Here is a 13510-nt window from a genome sequence, read left to right on the forward strand (position 1 = left end):
TAAATAAGACAGTATTGTAGATGATTAAAAAAAATTTCTTATGTACACTGATGATAGTCATTGTTTGGATGGGGGGCTTTTATCCATTTCTGCAGTCACACAATCAACCAGTAGCTGTACTGGGTTCCACACAGTCACAAAAACGAAGGCACAAGCCACAGTCACAAGTCGGTCCCGTAAAATGAAGAACAAGTCACAGTCAAAAAAATGTAAAAGCCACACAAACAAAAATGCAAAAATATAGCAAAAATTAAAGCTCCAAATGTCACCTCTGTATTGTGTGGGTGCTCGGGACTCAACAGGAAGCCTCTGATTAGTAGCGGAGGACTCAATTTACAAACAGAACACACTCAACAGGAAGCGGAACATGTTCCGCTTCCAAGGCAAAGTTCATAAACCAAAACACCTACTTCCGGGTTTGCAGCGTTCTATTTCCCATTTGTTCATAAACTAAGCTGTTCTTAAATCAAGGTACCACTGTAGTGTGCTTGATCAGGCAATAATCTGGGCTCACCCACCCTGACCTTTCCTCCTGCACTTTCTAGGCAGAGCTCCAAGCTTTAAAGCTCCTTATCTGAGAGCTTTTCTGTGGATTGCTGTTTGCTCCGATTCAGCAATGAATGGGTGTTTGTGAGGAAAGACAGCTTCCGATTTATGTGAATGCTACTAGATGCAGAACGTTCTCTGACAAATCAGAGAAGTGGTCAGCCACTCCTACGCTTGGAGAAAAAAGAGCTTCTGATCAACATCACGGGTCCTTCTAGTGCAGCCTTCCTGCTCCCCTAGGGTACCCTTTTATTGTATCAGCACCTGAGCAGTCCCTGCAAGCAGTGTGTCCCATCGTACTGTACCTCCCTTATGAACTCAGGAAGAAGTGGGCCCACAGCACACACATAACCTCTTTGCAGGTTGGAATCTTGCTGGGAAATCTATATAACGTTAAGAAACTGAAAACAGCAACTTTTTGGATGAAGGCTCTTACTGCCAGCACTAGTTCCTTGGCAAGATTCATTCTGGCAAATCCTCTCTGGTGGTGTGAACACTGTTGCAAGTGATGATGGGGGCAACAGCTCCTTCTTTGCTTCCCTCCCATGCCTCACAAACAGAGAAGGCAAACAGCAGTGATTACTCCAACCTTCCATCATTCCCCAGAGGGCAACCTCCTGACGACTCCTCCATCTCCCATCTCTAGTCTCAAAAGCATTGCAAAGAGGAATGTAGATCCCTGCTCTGCCAATATTAATTTCCAATTTGTTTTATGAAGGAATTGGGAAGTGGGGATCATGGCACTGCAAGTGTGGATGAATGGAATGGATGCTTTTTTAGACCTTGGTATGTTTGAATGAATGGAATGGGTGATTGAGGGCAACATTTATTCTTTTTTGTGGAGTGGAGCATTTTTGCCCCACCAGTAGATTGTAGGGCCTCAGAGGCTGGCTGCATTTAAATCCTGTCCCCAGGCTTAAACTTCCACACCCCTGATGTAAACTGTTGCTAAGTGATACATAATGTAAATTGGTTTTCTGATGGTTATATTTAGGAATTTAGTGCTGAATCCCAGGTTCTGCTGCCGTCATAATTGTAGATGTCCCTTTGTCAAATTTAAACTCTGCCCTGAAGAAATAATATTGCCTAATACAATTCAATTAAAGGGCAATGGCAACATCCAGCCAAATTATTCAACGTAGTTATTCTTCCCACTGAAATCTATGCGACATAGAGCTTAACTTGGCCTATATTATAGCAGAACAAGTCAAGTATCTTAGAAATACAGTGGTACCTCAGGTTAAGTACTTAATTCATTCCGGAGGTCTGTACTTAATCTGAAATTGTTCTTAACCTGAAGCACCACTTTAGCTAATGGGGCCTCCTGCTGCTGCCGCACCGCCAGAGCCCGATTTCTGTTCTTATCCTGAAGCAAAGTTCTTAACCTGAAGCACTATTTCTGGGTTAGCGGAGTCTGTAACCTGAAGCGTATGTAACCTGAAGCATCTGTAACCTGAGGTACCACTGTACTTAAACTAAATGGCCTTGGGTTAAAATAACTGTCTGAGATATGGATGGATCTGTCAATTTAAGTTCTTCCAGCTTCTCATTTTTCCTGGGCTGCCCAGACAAGAAGACCCCCCTCTCAGCTTTGCTGATGTGGTTCAAAGGAAAGCAGTGCAATACATTTGGCACCAGCTTGGCTGTAGCAGTTGCTGGAATGAGGTGTACAAGGTGCCATCCAACTGTTTTAGGGACTCTGCTCTGGATTTGTGTAGGGTTTACTTTCCTTCTCCTAAAGATATCCCGCAAGGCAGTGAAGGTTCAGGATTAGAGCTTTCGTTCTCCTAGATCGGCTACCTAGTTGGTGAGCCCCATCTGCCCCTCACAGCATTTGCAGAAACCGCCTTCTTAACTGTTGGACCCACTCTTGGTCTTTGCATGCAGGTGTGGTAGTTAAACCAATGTTTGGCTTTAGTTAGGCATTGGACAGCAGGATTGCAGTTAAGCTTGGTCCTCCTTAACCATGATCTGTAAACATAGGCACCATCTCCTAGGGGCCGAGACATTTGGGGGTGACTTCTTTCCCTTGCACAGGGACGCGGGTGGCGCTGTGGATTAAACCACTGAGCCTAGGGCTTGCCGATTGGAAGGTCGGCGGTTCGAATCCCCGCGATGGGGTGAGCTCCTGTTACTCGGTCCCTGCTCCTGCCAACCTAGCAGTTCGAAAGCACGCCAAAAAGTGCAAGTAGATAAATAGGTACCACTCCGGCAGGAAGGCAAACGGCATTTCTGTGCTCTGGTATGGTTCGCAAGAAGCAGCTTAGTCATGCTGGCCACATGACCCGAAAGGTGTACACCGGCTCCCTCGGCCAATAAAGCGAGATGAGCACTGCAACCCCAGAGTCGTCCGCGACTGGACCTAACGGTCAGGGGTCCCTTTACCTCTTTCCCCTGCACAGCAGCCGGCTGGGGAGGATTGGGTCCACCTGCTGCTGGGGCCATGCTGCAGCCACATTTGGCTCCACCGCCCAGCTCTGTGTGATGTTGCACATGTGACAACAGGGCATTCCATGGGGCCCCTGCAATGTTTTTGAGAAGTTGGCGACTCTGTCTGTAAGCAAGGTTTGCTTGCATTAAGCTCTTGCACTCTTATCTTTGTGTTTGTTCACATTAGGTTCTGGTATTCTTTTTTTAAAAAAGAATGATGGGTATCTATTATGCAGACACCACAATTTGTGGAGGAAAAGTTTATTTGTTGGTTTCCTCTCCCCATTTAGATGCAACCTGCGGAGAGCCCCCTGCAGTTGCCAGTGCTGAAATTGTGGCGGGGACAGCAGAGGTCTATCTGCCTGACCACAAAGTGCATTATCAGTGCCATGAAGGTTTTGAAATATCTGGATCGCCTAATGTAACATGTCAAAATAAAGAGTGGTCAGAACCACCGACATGTTTAGGTAAGACCTGGCATTGCAGGTGATGATGATGATATTTTTTATTATTTATACCTCACCTATCTGGCTGGATTTCCCCAGCTACTCTGGGCGGCTTACAAGATATCTAAAAACAAATTAAAAACACCAATCCTTAAAAACTTCCCTAAACGGGGCTGTCTTCTAAAAGTCAGATAGCTGTTTATTTCCTTGACATCTGACGGGAGGGCGTTCCACAGGGCAGGCGCCACTACCAAGAAGGCCCTCGGCCTGGTTCCCTGTAACCTCACATCTCGCAGTGAGGGAATTGCCAGAAGGCCCTCAGAGTCCGAGCAGGACGATGGGAGTGGAGACGCTCCTTCAGGTATACTGGGTTCCTGATCTTCCTTCTGTGTGCTAAACATAAATGTGAAAAAGGAAGTGGAAGAAACTGGAAAGAGAAATGTCTGGTGGCCAAGGCAGATATTTTATTTCTGAGTTAAAACTGGAGACGTGCTTTACTGTTACAGCCAAAGAAGTTCATTTTTAAAGTCCTTACAAGGAGAATTATCCACCTGTGTGAGTCCCTGTTTTCCATGTGCCCTCCTCTGAAGGCTGGCAAATTTGCCTCTGCACTGGGAAATACTGCATGATAGAATGGTATCCCAATGTTAAGACATGCCTCTTTCCAGTCAGCCTCAGATGGGGAAGGGCAGCAATAGAGCATGGAAACTGCCTCTCAGACTGTGCATTTTGGGCTCAAAGAAGACTTGAATTGTATAGGAGAATTTCAATATTGCAATGTACTAGCAGGGATCGAAGACGGGTTTTGTATGCGCAATGCGCCACGTTCAATCCCTGGCATCTCCAGGTGGAGGCTAGGACAAACCACTGCCTGAACTCCTGGAGAGCCTCTACCAATCCATATGGACCAGGGATGGGGAACTTGTGCCTCCCCCAGATGTTGTTGCACTTCCCATCATCTCTGACCATCAACCTTGCTGGCTGGGGATGATGGGAGATGTAGTCCAACAACATCTGGAGGGCCACAGGATCCCTGACACAGAAGAAATTGATCTAGGTGGACCTCAGTGCTTTTTGTGTTCCAGGCAGCAAGGAAGAAGAGTTGCCATATGCACCTTGACGTACCCTTAAATGACCCAATACAGCTGCCATTTTCAGGGACTTTTCTTCCTGGACTCATTTACAAAAGTGTAGTGTAGGTGGTTTCCCACGAGGCAAGACACAGTGATAACAGCAAGAACCTTTATTGAACTAACGCAACTGGACAACAGGGGCAAAGGAACTGCTAATGAGCATTTCTGAAGGCCTGGGCCACTCCCACTCCCAACGTGATTTGCTGCCTAAACTTCCAAGCTGTGAATTATGACTCAGAGTTTAAGGGCCAATGGCAGAGGCCCAAATCCTGAAATGTTCTGTGATTGGATATCATGTATCGAATCAGAACATAGGGGCTCAGAATTCTTAGTCCAGACTCAAGCTCAGGCAAACACAGACCACTGAATACATAACAAAAAGCACACACTTTTGACCTCTAACTTTTATAGCTAAGAATGACAGCACTGGGGTTGCAAATAGCAGGCTCGTGGCTTGAGGTTGCAACCCCACAAGCATGTGCTCTTTTCTCAGCTTCCTCCAGTGCAAGTTTATTCTGAGTCGAACAGGGCTCTTTCCTAAGTCCATGTGTTTATGGTTACAGCTGGGTAGATAGGAGTCTACACCCTCGATGGGGGTTGGAGACCAGCAATTCTCACAGGTAGGACAGTATCCTCTCTTATGACATCTTTTGTCCAGTCTCAGAATGTTGGAACAAACTGGTAGGTGCTGTTTTGTGGGAACAGAATGCATTTTCAAGGACTGAAGTTTTCTCTATCATTTCAGATGTAACATGCCCTCCCCCACCCCAGGTTTCTAATGGTCAGATTACGACTGCTCTCAAGCAAAGGTACTTGCCTTTTGAGAAGGTGCGATATCGCTGTCGCCAAGGATACAGCCTTTTTGGAGCTTTTACAGTAAAGTGTGTGAACAAAGAATGGACAGAATCACCAAGATGCATAGGTATGTCCAATTTTTTAAATAGTCTAAAAGAGAGGAATATAACATTCTTCCTTTTAAAAGTTTAAAACATAAAAGTTGTATGTTAAATTTTGCACTGTGCGGATTCTTGCATAGTCTTGGACTGTCATTTATTATTTACATTCTGCTAATCTCTGGGCTATGAGGAATATACCAGAGGAAGTCAAGACTGAAGTGTATACTATGGGAAAACCAACAAGCTTCATCTAGAATGGGCCTGATGGAGATTCCTATGGGATCACTCAGTAGTTGGTGGTAGTTTTCCTTCATTGACCAATCATCACGATTGTGATTGGGAAGAAATCCATGCAGACCAAATTGGTCTTCCACAGCACAAGGTGGCTTGTGATGCTTATTTAAATCAATTTGAGCTATTTGCGATGTAATCATCTGTTTGTGGCACATGTTGATCTAGACTGTCTATGCAGTCTGAACTTTAGTAGACCGGAGAGGTAGGAACATAATCACAATACTGGATGAGACTAAAGATTCATCTACTGTGCTTTGCACAGTACCTAACAGGATGGCTTTGGGAAACCCACATGGAGGACAAAATCTGGATGGGGACAAGGCAAGAAAGAGAGAGATGAACAGGTCATATTCAAATATGTCTGCCCAAAATGATGGGATGCACCCTGCCTCATCCCATCCCACTTCAGACATTGCTAAGCAGAAAGCCAAATGCTTCATGGGAAAGGCGGTTTTAGAACCAGTGGAATTACCCCCATTCAACTGCAGCAAACTTAGTGCTTCAAGATGTTGATGGACTGTAACTCCCTTGACCATTCGCCATTCTGGACTGACTGGAGTTGTAGTCCAGCAACATCTAGATAGCATCACACTGGCTACCCCCAAGTTGCATGTTTGGGGCAGGAGTTCCAGACATCAGAGGCAGAAAGGAGAAAACTAACAGAGGTGTTTATGAAAACACAAGACCTTCAGGAACCAGCATTTTATAGACTTTTATGCTTCTGCAGAATCAATTTTTACAAATAGACACTTGCAAGATACTAAAAGAGATTTCCAAAAACAGCAGAATATGTTAAATTTTGATAGTGAAGAGCTGAGCAAAATTCAGAGGACTGCCGTCTCCTCCTCGCAATGAGATCCCATCCATGTCAAAATAGGTTCTAGTTGTTTTAATAATTGGTCTATTTGACCAACTAAGGAGGTGCTGATGGAATGTCAGCCACACTTGAAGAGACATTAGAAAGACAATTTGTTCACCCAGCAGATATACATAGCTCAATAAAACGTATATTAAAACTTTTCTTCCTTTTTAAATTAAATCTTTGCATGATACTTTTCTTTTTTCCTGATGTAGAAGCTGAATTATAGAAATGCTTGTGTGCACAGCCATGTGTGTAATCCTAGTAAGTGCCATGTAATAGATTCCTTTTTCTGTTTCAATGCATCACCACAGATGCTGCGGGAAAATGTGGTCCTCCACCTCCTATTGAAAATGGAGACTTTCTGGGCACGGCAACTTCGGAATATATGCCAGGGGCACGTGTACAGTATAAGTGCCAAGCTCTCTACAAAATGCAAGGAGATGAATATGTACGATGTGTCAACGGGCATTGGACAGATACACCAACATGCACAGGTACAGGGAATTTCTCTAAATCTTTGCTTTTTCTGTTCTATTGAAGGATATTCAATAAATTCAAAAACCTGTGACCTAGTGGCACCAGTGTGGTGTCAGCAGTTGGCATTGTTCTATATGTGTTTTTGCTTTACTACACACTTTTAGTTACCCTCCATCCCAGCTCCTCCCATGAACTACAGGTAGCTCTCTCATGAAGCAAAGTGAGCCACCCACCAAACTCTGGATGCCTTTACTAATAATAACAGGCAGCCATGTGGTCTAACAGCCCCCCAGAATGCACAAACTCTTTCCCTTTGCAAGGTTTTCCTCTCAGACACTGACTTTCCTCGCAGCAGTGAATTCAAATTCCCCTCAATGCCTCTCCCTGCAAACAGCTAGGACATCAACAAACTATTAGATGGGCCTTAAGGTTAATCATATCTATAACAAGCCTTCAGACATCACGCTGTACAGTGGTACCTCTGGTTACGTACTTCATTTGTTCCGGAGGTTCCTTCTTAACCTGAAACTGTTCTTAACCTGAAGCACCACTTTAGCTAATGGGGTCCCCCGCTGCTGCTGCGCTGCCACAGCGCGATTTCTGTTCTCATCCTGAATCAAAGTTCTTAACCCGAGGTACTATTTCTGGGTTAGCGGAGTCTGTAACCTAAAGCGTCTGTAACCCGAGGTAGCACTGTATGCCCATGTGGTCTGCAGGAAAGTATCTCCTGCAGGAGTGTGTGATCGGTGCTGAGTACTTATAAACTTCTGTAGTACAGTGGTACCTTGGGTTAAGAACTTAATTCATTCTGGAGATCCGTTCTAAACCTGAAACTCTTCTTAACCTGAGGTACCACTTTAGCTAATGGGGCCTCCCACTGTCACCGCACAATTTCTGTTCTCATCCTGAAGCAAAGTTCTTAACCTGAGGTACTATTTCTGACTTAGCGAAGTCTGTAACCTGAAGCGTATGTAACCTGAGGTACCACTATAATGTTTTGGACAAAAATCAATAGTTTAAAAAGAACATTAACAATAACCACTTGTGGATACCATATTGTTCTTTACCCTAGATAAGGAGAAGGGACAGGAGATATCTTAAGGTTGTTGCCTCTTCTGACAAAATTTGGGCTGTCATTACTGTTATGTATTGAAGTGCTCACCCTGGCCTCCAGGGGTATTGTGTATATATTTCACTCAGGTCCACGTCAGTTAATTTAGGCAGGAAACCCTGTGGTGGTGTTGTTACAATGTTGACGGCCGGCTTCCTATAAAAGCAGGCCGGCTGAGCTGTTCAGTTCAGTTCAGTTCAGTTCCAGCTTACTATAAAGAACCACTTGGAGAAATCTCTGTGTCGTCTGCTTTGTCAACCCACTACTTAATAATTACTGGCAACCCTCACATTTTGTTCTGCTGTTACTGAATGCCCTGATAGGCCACAATAAAACGTTCCTCCATGACTTGATCGGGGATGAGGGGGCTGACCTGGTATCTTCCTCACCAGGAAGCCAGTCCACCTGGGAGCCAGGGTTGAGTTGTTCCTGCTGTTGGGCCAGAGACACAGGGATGCTGTTGGTGTACTGTTCGATCTGATGTTCACCAGCCTCTCTGTTTACGCTAGTGGAGATGATCTGGGGAGTTGTTCTGGAGAATCCCCAAGCACTTCATAGTATCATAGAATCGTAGAGTTGAAAGGGACCCTGTAATGGTTCTAGGGGTTGCTCGTGCGTAAGCCGGTGCAAACACCTGGGTGGATTGCCTGAGTGAACCTTTTCTGTCCAGACAGCCACTCACCCATGGCTGTCTCAATCGCTGGCAGAATCCGTCAGTGGGCGTTTCTTAAACTTCTTCCAGCAAAGAAGCTCTTTGACGCCTAGTCTCCTCCTACTCTCTCTGGACGAAAGCCTTCTGCGCAAGGAGGGCTTAGGCAGCGGAGGACCTCTACTCTCCCCGCTGGTCCCTGGCAAGGAGTCATGGGACCGCCTCGCCGCATCCCCCATCTGCCCCCCTTCTCCACTGGTGCTACGCTGATTCTCTTCCCCAGAAGATGGGCTGCCTCTCCCAATCCCAGGACGCTCTCCAGAATTCCTCTGGATTTTGCTCTCTCCCTCCGGCACTGATGGCAGTTCCCTGACAGACCCCACGGGTCATCTAGTCTAAGCCCTCCAATGCAGGAATCTCAGCTAAACAATCCATGGCAGATGGCTATCCAACCTCTGCTTAAAAACCTCAAGGAAGCAGAGTCCACAACCTCCTGAGGGAGGTGGAACAGCTCTTACTGTCAGAAAGTTTTTTTTTCTGGTGTTTAGTCAGAATCTCCTTTCTTGTAACTTGATGCCATTGGTTTGAGCCAGAGCAGGAAAAAACAAGCTTGTTCCCTCTCCCATGTGACAGCCCTTGCGATATTTGTGCTTGGAGACTTCATTTACATGCTGAGGCTGCATAGTCTGGACTGACTCAAGGACCTCATATCTGCCATGACAACAGCAGGGGTCTATCAATACAATGTGGGCCCAACTTATGTTATACCTTCAATCTGACCTTTGTCGTAAAGCAGATTGTGAATGTCCCATTGGTGGGAGTGGTTGTCACAGGTGGATTATGTCCTGGTGAAGTTGACTTTGTGGTAGCAGGTTTTCCCTGCAGGGGGGAGTAGGGGATCATTGGGATGGTCTGCCCATGGAAACCTATAGAACATGAGAGATTCCCTTTGCTCTGGGGGATTTCCCTACCAATTCTGTGAAGCCCCTAGTTTCACTATGGAACGATGGAACAATGGAAGGACTGTCAATAAAATCACTACCAAGTACCCTTTCTGTCATCCCACCGAAAAGTTCATGTTGGAATAAAAAGTGCTGAGGCCTTCTTGAATAACTTGGTAAACCACATACTGCTATATAATGTATAATAATATTGGTATTAGACCCCAATTCAGAAAGCGCCCAATTAAATGTGCACTGCTACTGATGCTTTCTTCATGTTGGCTGATTCTCAACTCAGAAAATCTAAAGCTTGTGACTCCCAATTGGTTTTAATGGGGAAAATATTCAAATTGCTATTTATTTATTCATTTGACAGAAGTCAATGAACTTTTAGGTACAGTAGGCCCCAAGCTTTACTTATTTTTCCTCAGAGGAGACCCACTGATGGGACCACATTATCAATCTCAATTTACTTCAGTGGGTTTGACTGAGTATGACTAACTTTGGACACAATCCAAAGGGTTGTTGTTTTTGTTGTTTTGTTTTGGTCAAGTGAATTCATCGTTGTCAAATTAATCTCTTAGATGACATGATTTGTGCCTTTCTACAGCTCCTTGTACAGCAACCGAAGAAGATATGAATCAAAACAATATACGGCTGAAGTGGAAAAGCGCTAATAAAATCTATTCCGCATCTGGAGACGTGACAGAGTTTGCCTGCAAATGGGGCTTTCAGGAAGATCCATCCTCGCCGCCCTTCAGAGCCCCATGTAGAGAGGGCAAGTTGGACTATCCAAGATGTATACCTGTAGGTACATTGCAGTTAAAGCATAATAACAGAAAATTCAACACACATCGTTGTGATTTTTGTTAAGCTATAGGAAGCATTACAAAATAAATGTCTTTGCAATTTTGTTGGTCTATAGCAGATTTTCGATTTTTATCCAGCTATGCCTGTTTTTCTCTTCTCCTCCCAGAGTTACTCTTCTTTGTTGTTCATCATCTCTTATTTTCTCCTCTCACCTTCCCTTTCTTTCACTGTTTTCTCCTTTCTCTCTCAAAGTCCTAGGCAGAATTAAAATGTGGAAAAAGTAGTTCTGCTGCCACAAGTAAAGCCCAGATTAAGCCATGACACAATCCAACTTTGGGTATGAAATGCCACAAGTGTTTTAGCGCTTCCTTACTCAGCCTTTAGAATAAATTCACCAGGACCATTTAAACTTCAGTGCTCCTAAGCATCACAATTGTCACATTGTGGAGTAAGCATCTCTTGTTGCTCTTTCACTCTGAATGAATGGATTCATAATATTCCCCAGGATAGTTCCATAATTCACACAGCCCCCCCAAAAAATCTCAGCTGGTATCATAAATACATCAGCAGTGTGGTGTAGTGGTTAAGAGCGGTAGACTCATAATCTGGTGAACCGGGTTTGCGTCTCTGCTCCTCCACATGCAGCTGCTGGATGACCTTGGGCCAGTCACACTTCTTTGAAGTCTCTCAGCCTCACTCACCTCACAGAGTGTTTGTTGTGGGGGAGGAAGGGAAAGGAGATTGTTAGCCACTTTGAGACTCCTTCAGGTAGTGATAAAGTGGGATATCAAATCCAAACTCCTCCTCCTCCTCCTCCTCCTCCTCCTCCTCCTCCTCCTCCTCCTCCTCCTCTTCTTCCCGGTGCAACATTGAGTCTGTATTAGCACCTGATTTCTGACTGGTTTTTCAAGTACCCGCGACGGGGTGAGCTCCCGTTGCTCGGTCCCTGCTCCTGCCAACCTAGCAGTTCAAAAGCACGTCAAAGTGCAAGTAGATAAATAGGTACCGCTCCAGCAGGAAGGTAAACGGTGTTTCTGTGCACTGCTCTGGTTTCACCAGAAATGGCTTAGTCATGCTGGCCACATGACCCGGAAAAACTGTCTGCAGACAAACGCCAGCTCCCTCAGCCTATAGAGCAAGATGAGCACAGCAACCCCAGAGTCATCCACGACTGGACTTAACTGTCACGGGTCCTTTACCCTTTTTTTTTAATCTTGGGTTGAGTCCAACCCTTTAAATTGGTGTTAAAGTTTACCTATCAATATCAGAAATGTTTGCCTAACAAGGCATATTTTGTACATGTGGAATGCGATTTTAAATGCCATCACTCACGGAAAATGATGTTTGACCTTTTATTGTAACACAGGTAATTTGGAAAGTAATAATGGCAGTAATGATTGTGCACTGGGGTTATCAGTGTCTGTTGAGTGACTCTAGACAAAAAAAATGGAAACCATCTTATAATTATTACATAGTGTTACTTGCATATGGAACCAGTTTAATATAATAAATTAATCAAAGACTCTTAGTAGGTATCTACATAAAGGATAATTATGTATGTATGTATATAACCTTACATTTTCATTGCTTACTTTCTATTTAACAGTGGCAACAAAAGTAATTGGAAGAAGCATACAGAAGACATTCTTAACCAGCACCTGACCTTCAAAATTCATTGATGATTTATTTTTAATATTATCAAATCAAGCTACTTCTTCACACACCAATAGATTTTCCCATGGATTATATGCAGCTGCTCACAATGGATCATGGGCCTAAAATTGGAAGCCTACTTCCTTGAAGACACACTTGTAACTTTTAAGGATTGATACAATGAGTATAGATGTAGGCCTGGTTCACTTTCAATAAATTCTACTTTAAAGCATCGTGGAAAATGTTATAGGAAGGAAAGAAATACACCAGGAGACAATAACCCAAGAGTTTTGTATAAACATTTCCAGCTCTGGACTTTTGAATTCTCAGTGAGTACTAGCAGCTGTAAATAATACACTAGTTGTATAAAACTGCAGTGATTTTTTGTAAGCTTGTAGGGCTATTATGTTCATTTAAAAAATAAAAATAAAAGCACTTGTTTTAAAAAAAATTATGTCCTTTGTTAGTATTTAATAAAAACGCATAGCATACAAATTATTGTCTTTAATGTACTAGTAGCAAGCTTACATACCTGTGGGAGGAAACCCCATTGAGTACATTGAAACTTACTTCTCAGTTAACGTTTATAGGATTGTAGTATTACAGAGGCGGATTTAGATCAGTGTGACTGGTTCTGCTGCACTGGGCACTGAACCTGGGGCATCACAGGGCATCACAACTATGACATGGTGAATTGAGCAGAACAGAAGGGGGGGTTTGCTGAATTTGGGCCCCACATAGGACACTGCTGAAATCTGAAAGATCAAATTATGCCCCTGACTATTACTATTGCTTTTGAATATGCTCAGACAAGCGTATTGACCCTTTGGCATATTAACAGTCGCACAGATCGAGATATGTGGCTGCATTGGTGGCTACTGGAATTTGGAAGTAAAGATATGTTTCTTATGTCCTTAAATCCCAATATTAACAAACCATGAAAGTATCTCTCAGATCAGCCTTTCTAGTCCTGTTTTCCACAGTAAGCAATCATATACCTCTGGTACGCCCAAAATGCAATAACATTATCTTGTGCATGTTCCCTAACAAGGGATAGATTTTGTTTCTTTTGCTTCTCTGTTTCCCAATCTTAAGTTCTTTTGCTCCCTTTATATATTTTGCTGTTTTATAAATGAATAATAAATAATAATCAAAATGAAGACAACAACCCAATAACCCCCCCCAACCCCCCCCCCCCACACACACATTTTAAAAGGGTATAGGACAGTGGTGGCAAACCTTTTGGAGACAGAGTGCCCAAA

General features: G+C 43.9%; 1 protein-coding gene across 6 annotated transcripts in view; it reads left to right on the forward strand.

The window, feature by feature from the left end:
• The window catches only part of LOC310679702 (complement factor H-like), a 54890-nt gene extending 42191 nt beyond the window's left edge, over positions 1-12699 (forward strand). For 2 of the 6 annotated variants that reach the window (XM_083445274.1, XM_083445276.1), the window contains 5 exons: positions 3267-3443; positions 5301-5477; positions 6919-7101; positions 10396-10606; positions 12202-12699. In XM_083445274.1, coding sequence (XP_083301400.1) covers positions 3267-3443; positions 5301-5477; positions 6919-7101; positions 10396-10606; positions 12202-12274 — 821 coding nt within the window. In that variant the 3' untranslated portion in view covers positions 12275-12699. The remainder of the gene's footprint in view (positions 1-3266; positions 3444-5300; positions 5478-6918; positions 7102-10395; positions 10607-12201) is intronic. The other 4 variants (XM_083445275.1, XM_083445277.1, XM_083445278.1 and 1 more) reach the window with 3 other exon arrangements.
• Positions 12700-13510: the final 811 nt, after the last annotated feature.

This window comes from Podarcis tiliguerta (assembly GCF_965153285.1).
Source record: "Podarcis tiliguerta genome assembly, chromosome: 6".
NCBI lineage: Eukaryota > Metazoa > Chordata > Lepidosauria > Squamata > Lacertidae > Podarcis > Podarcis tiliguerta.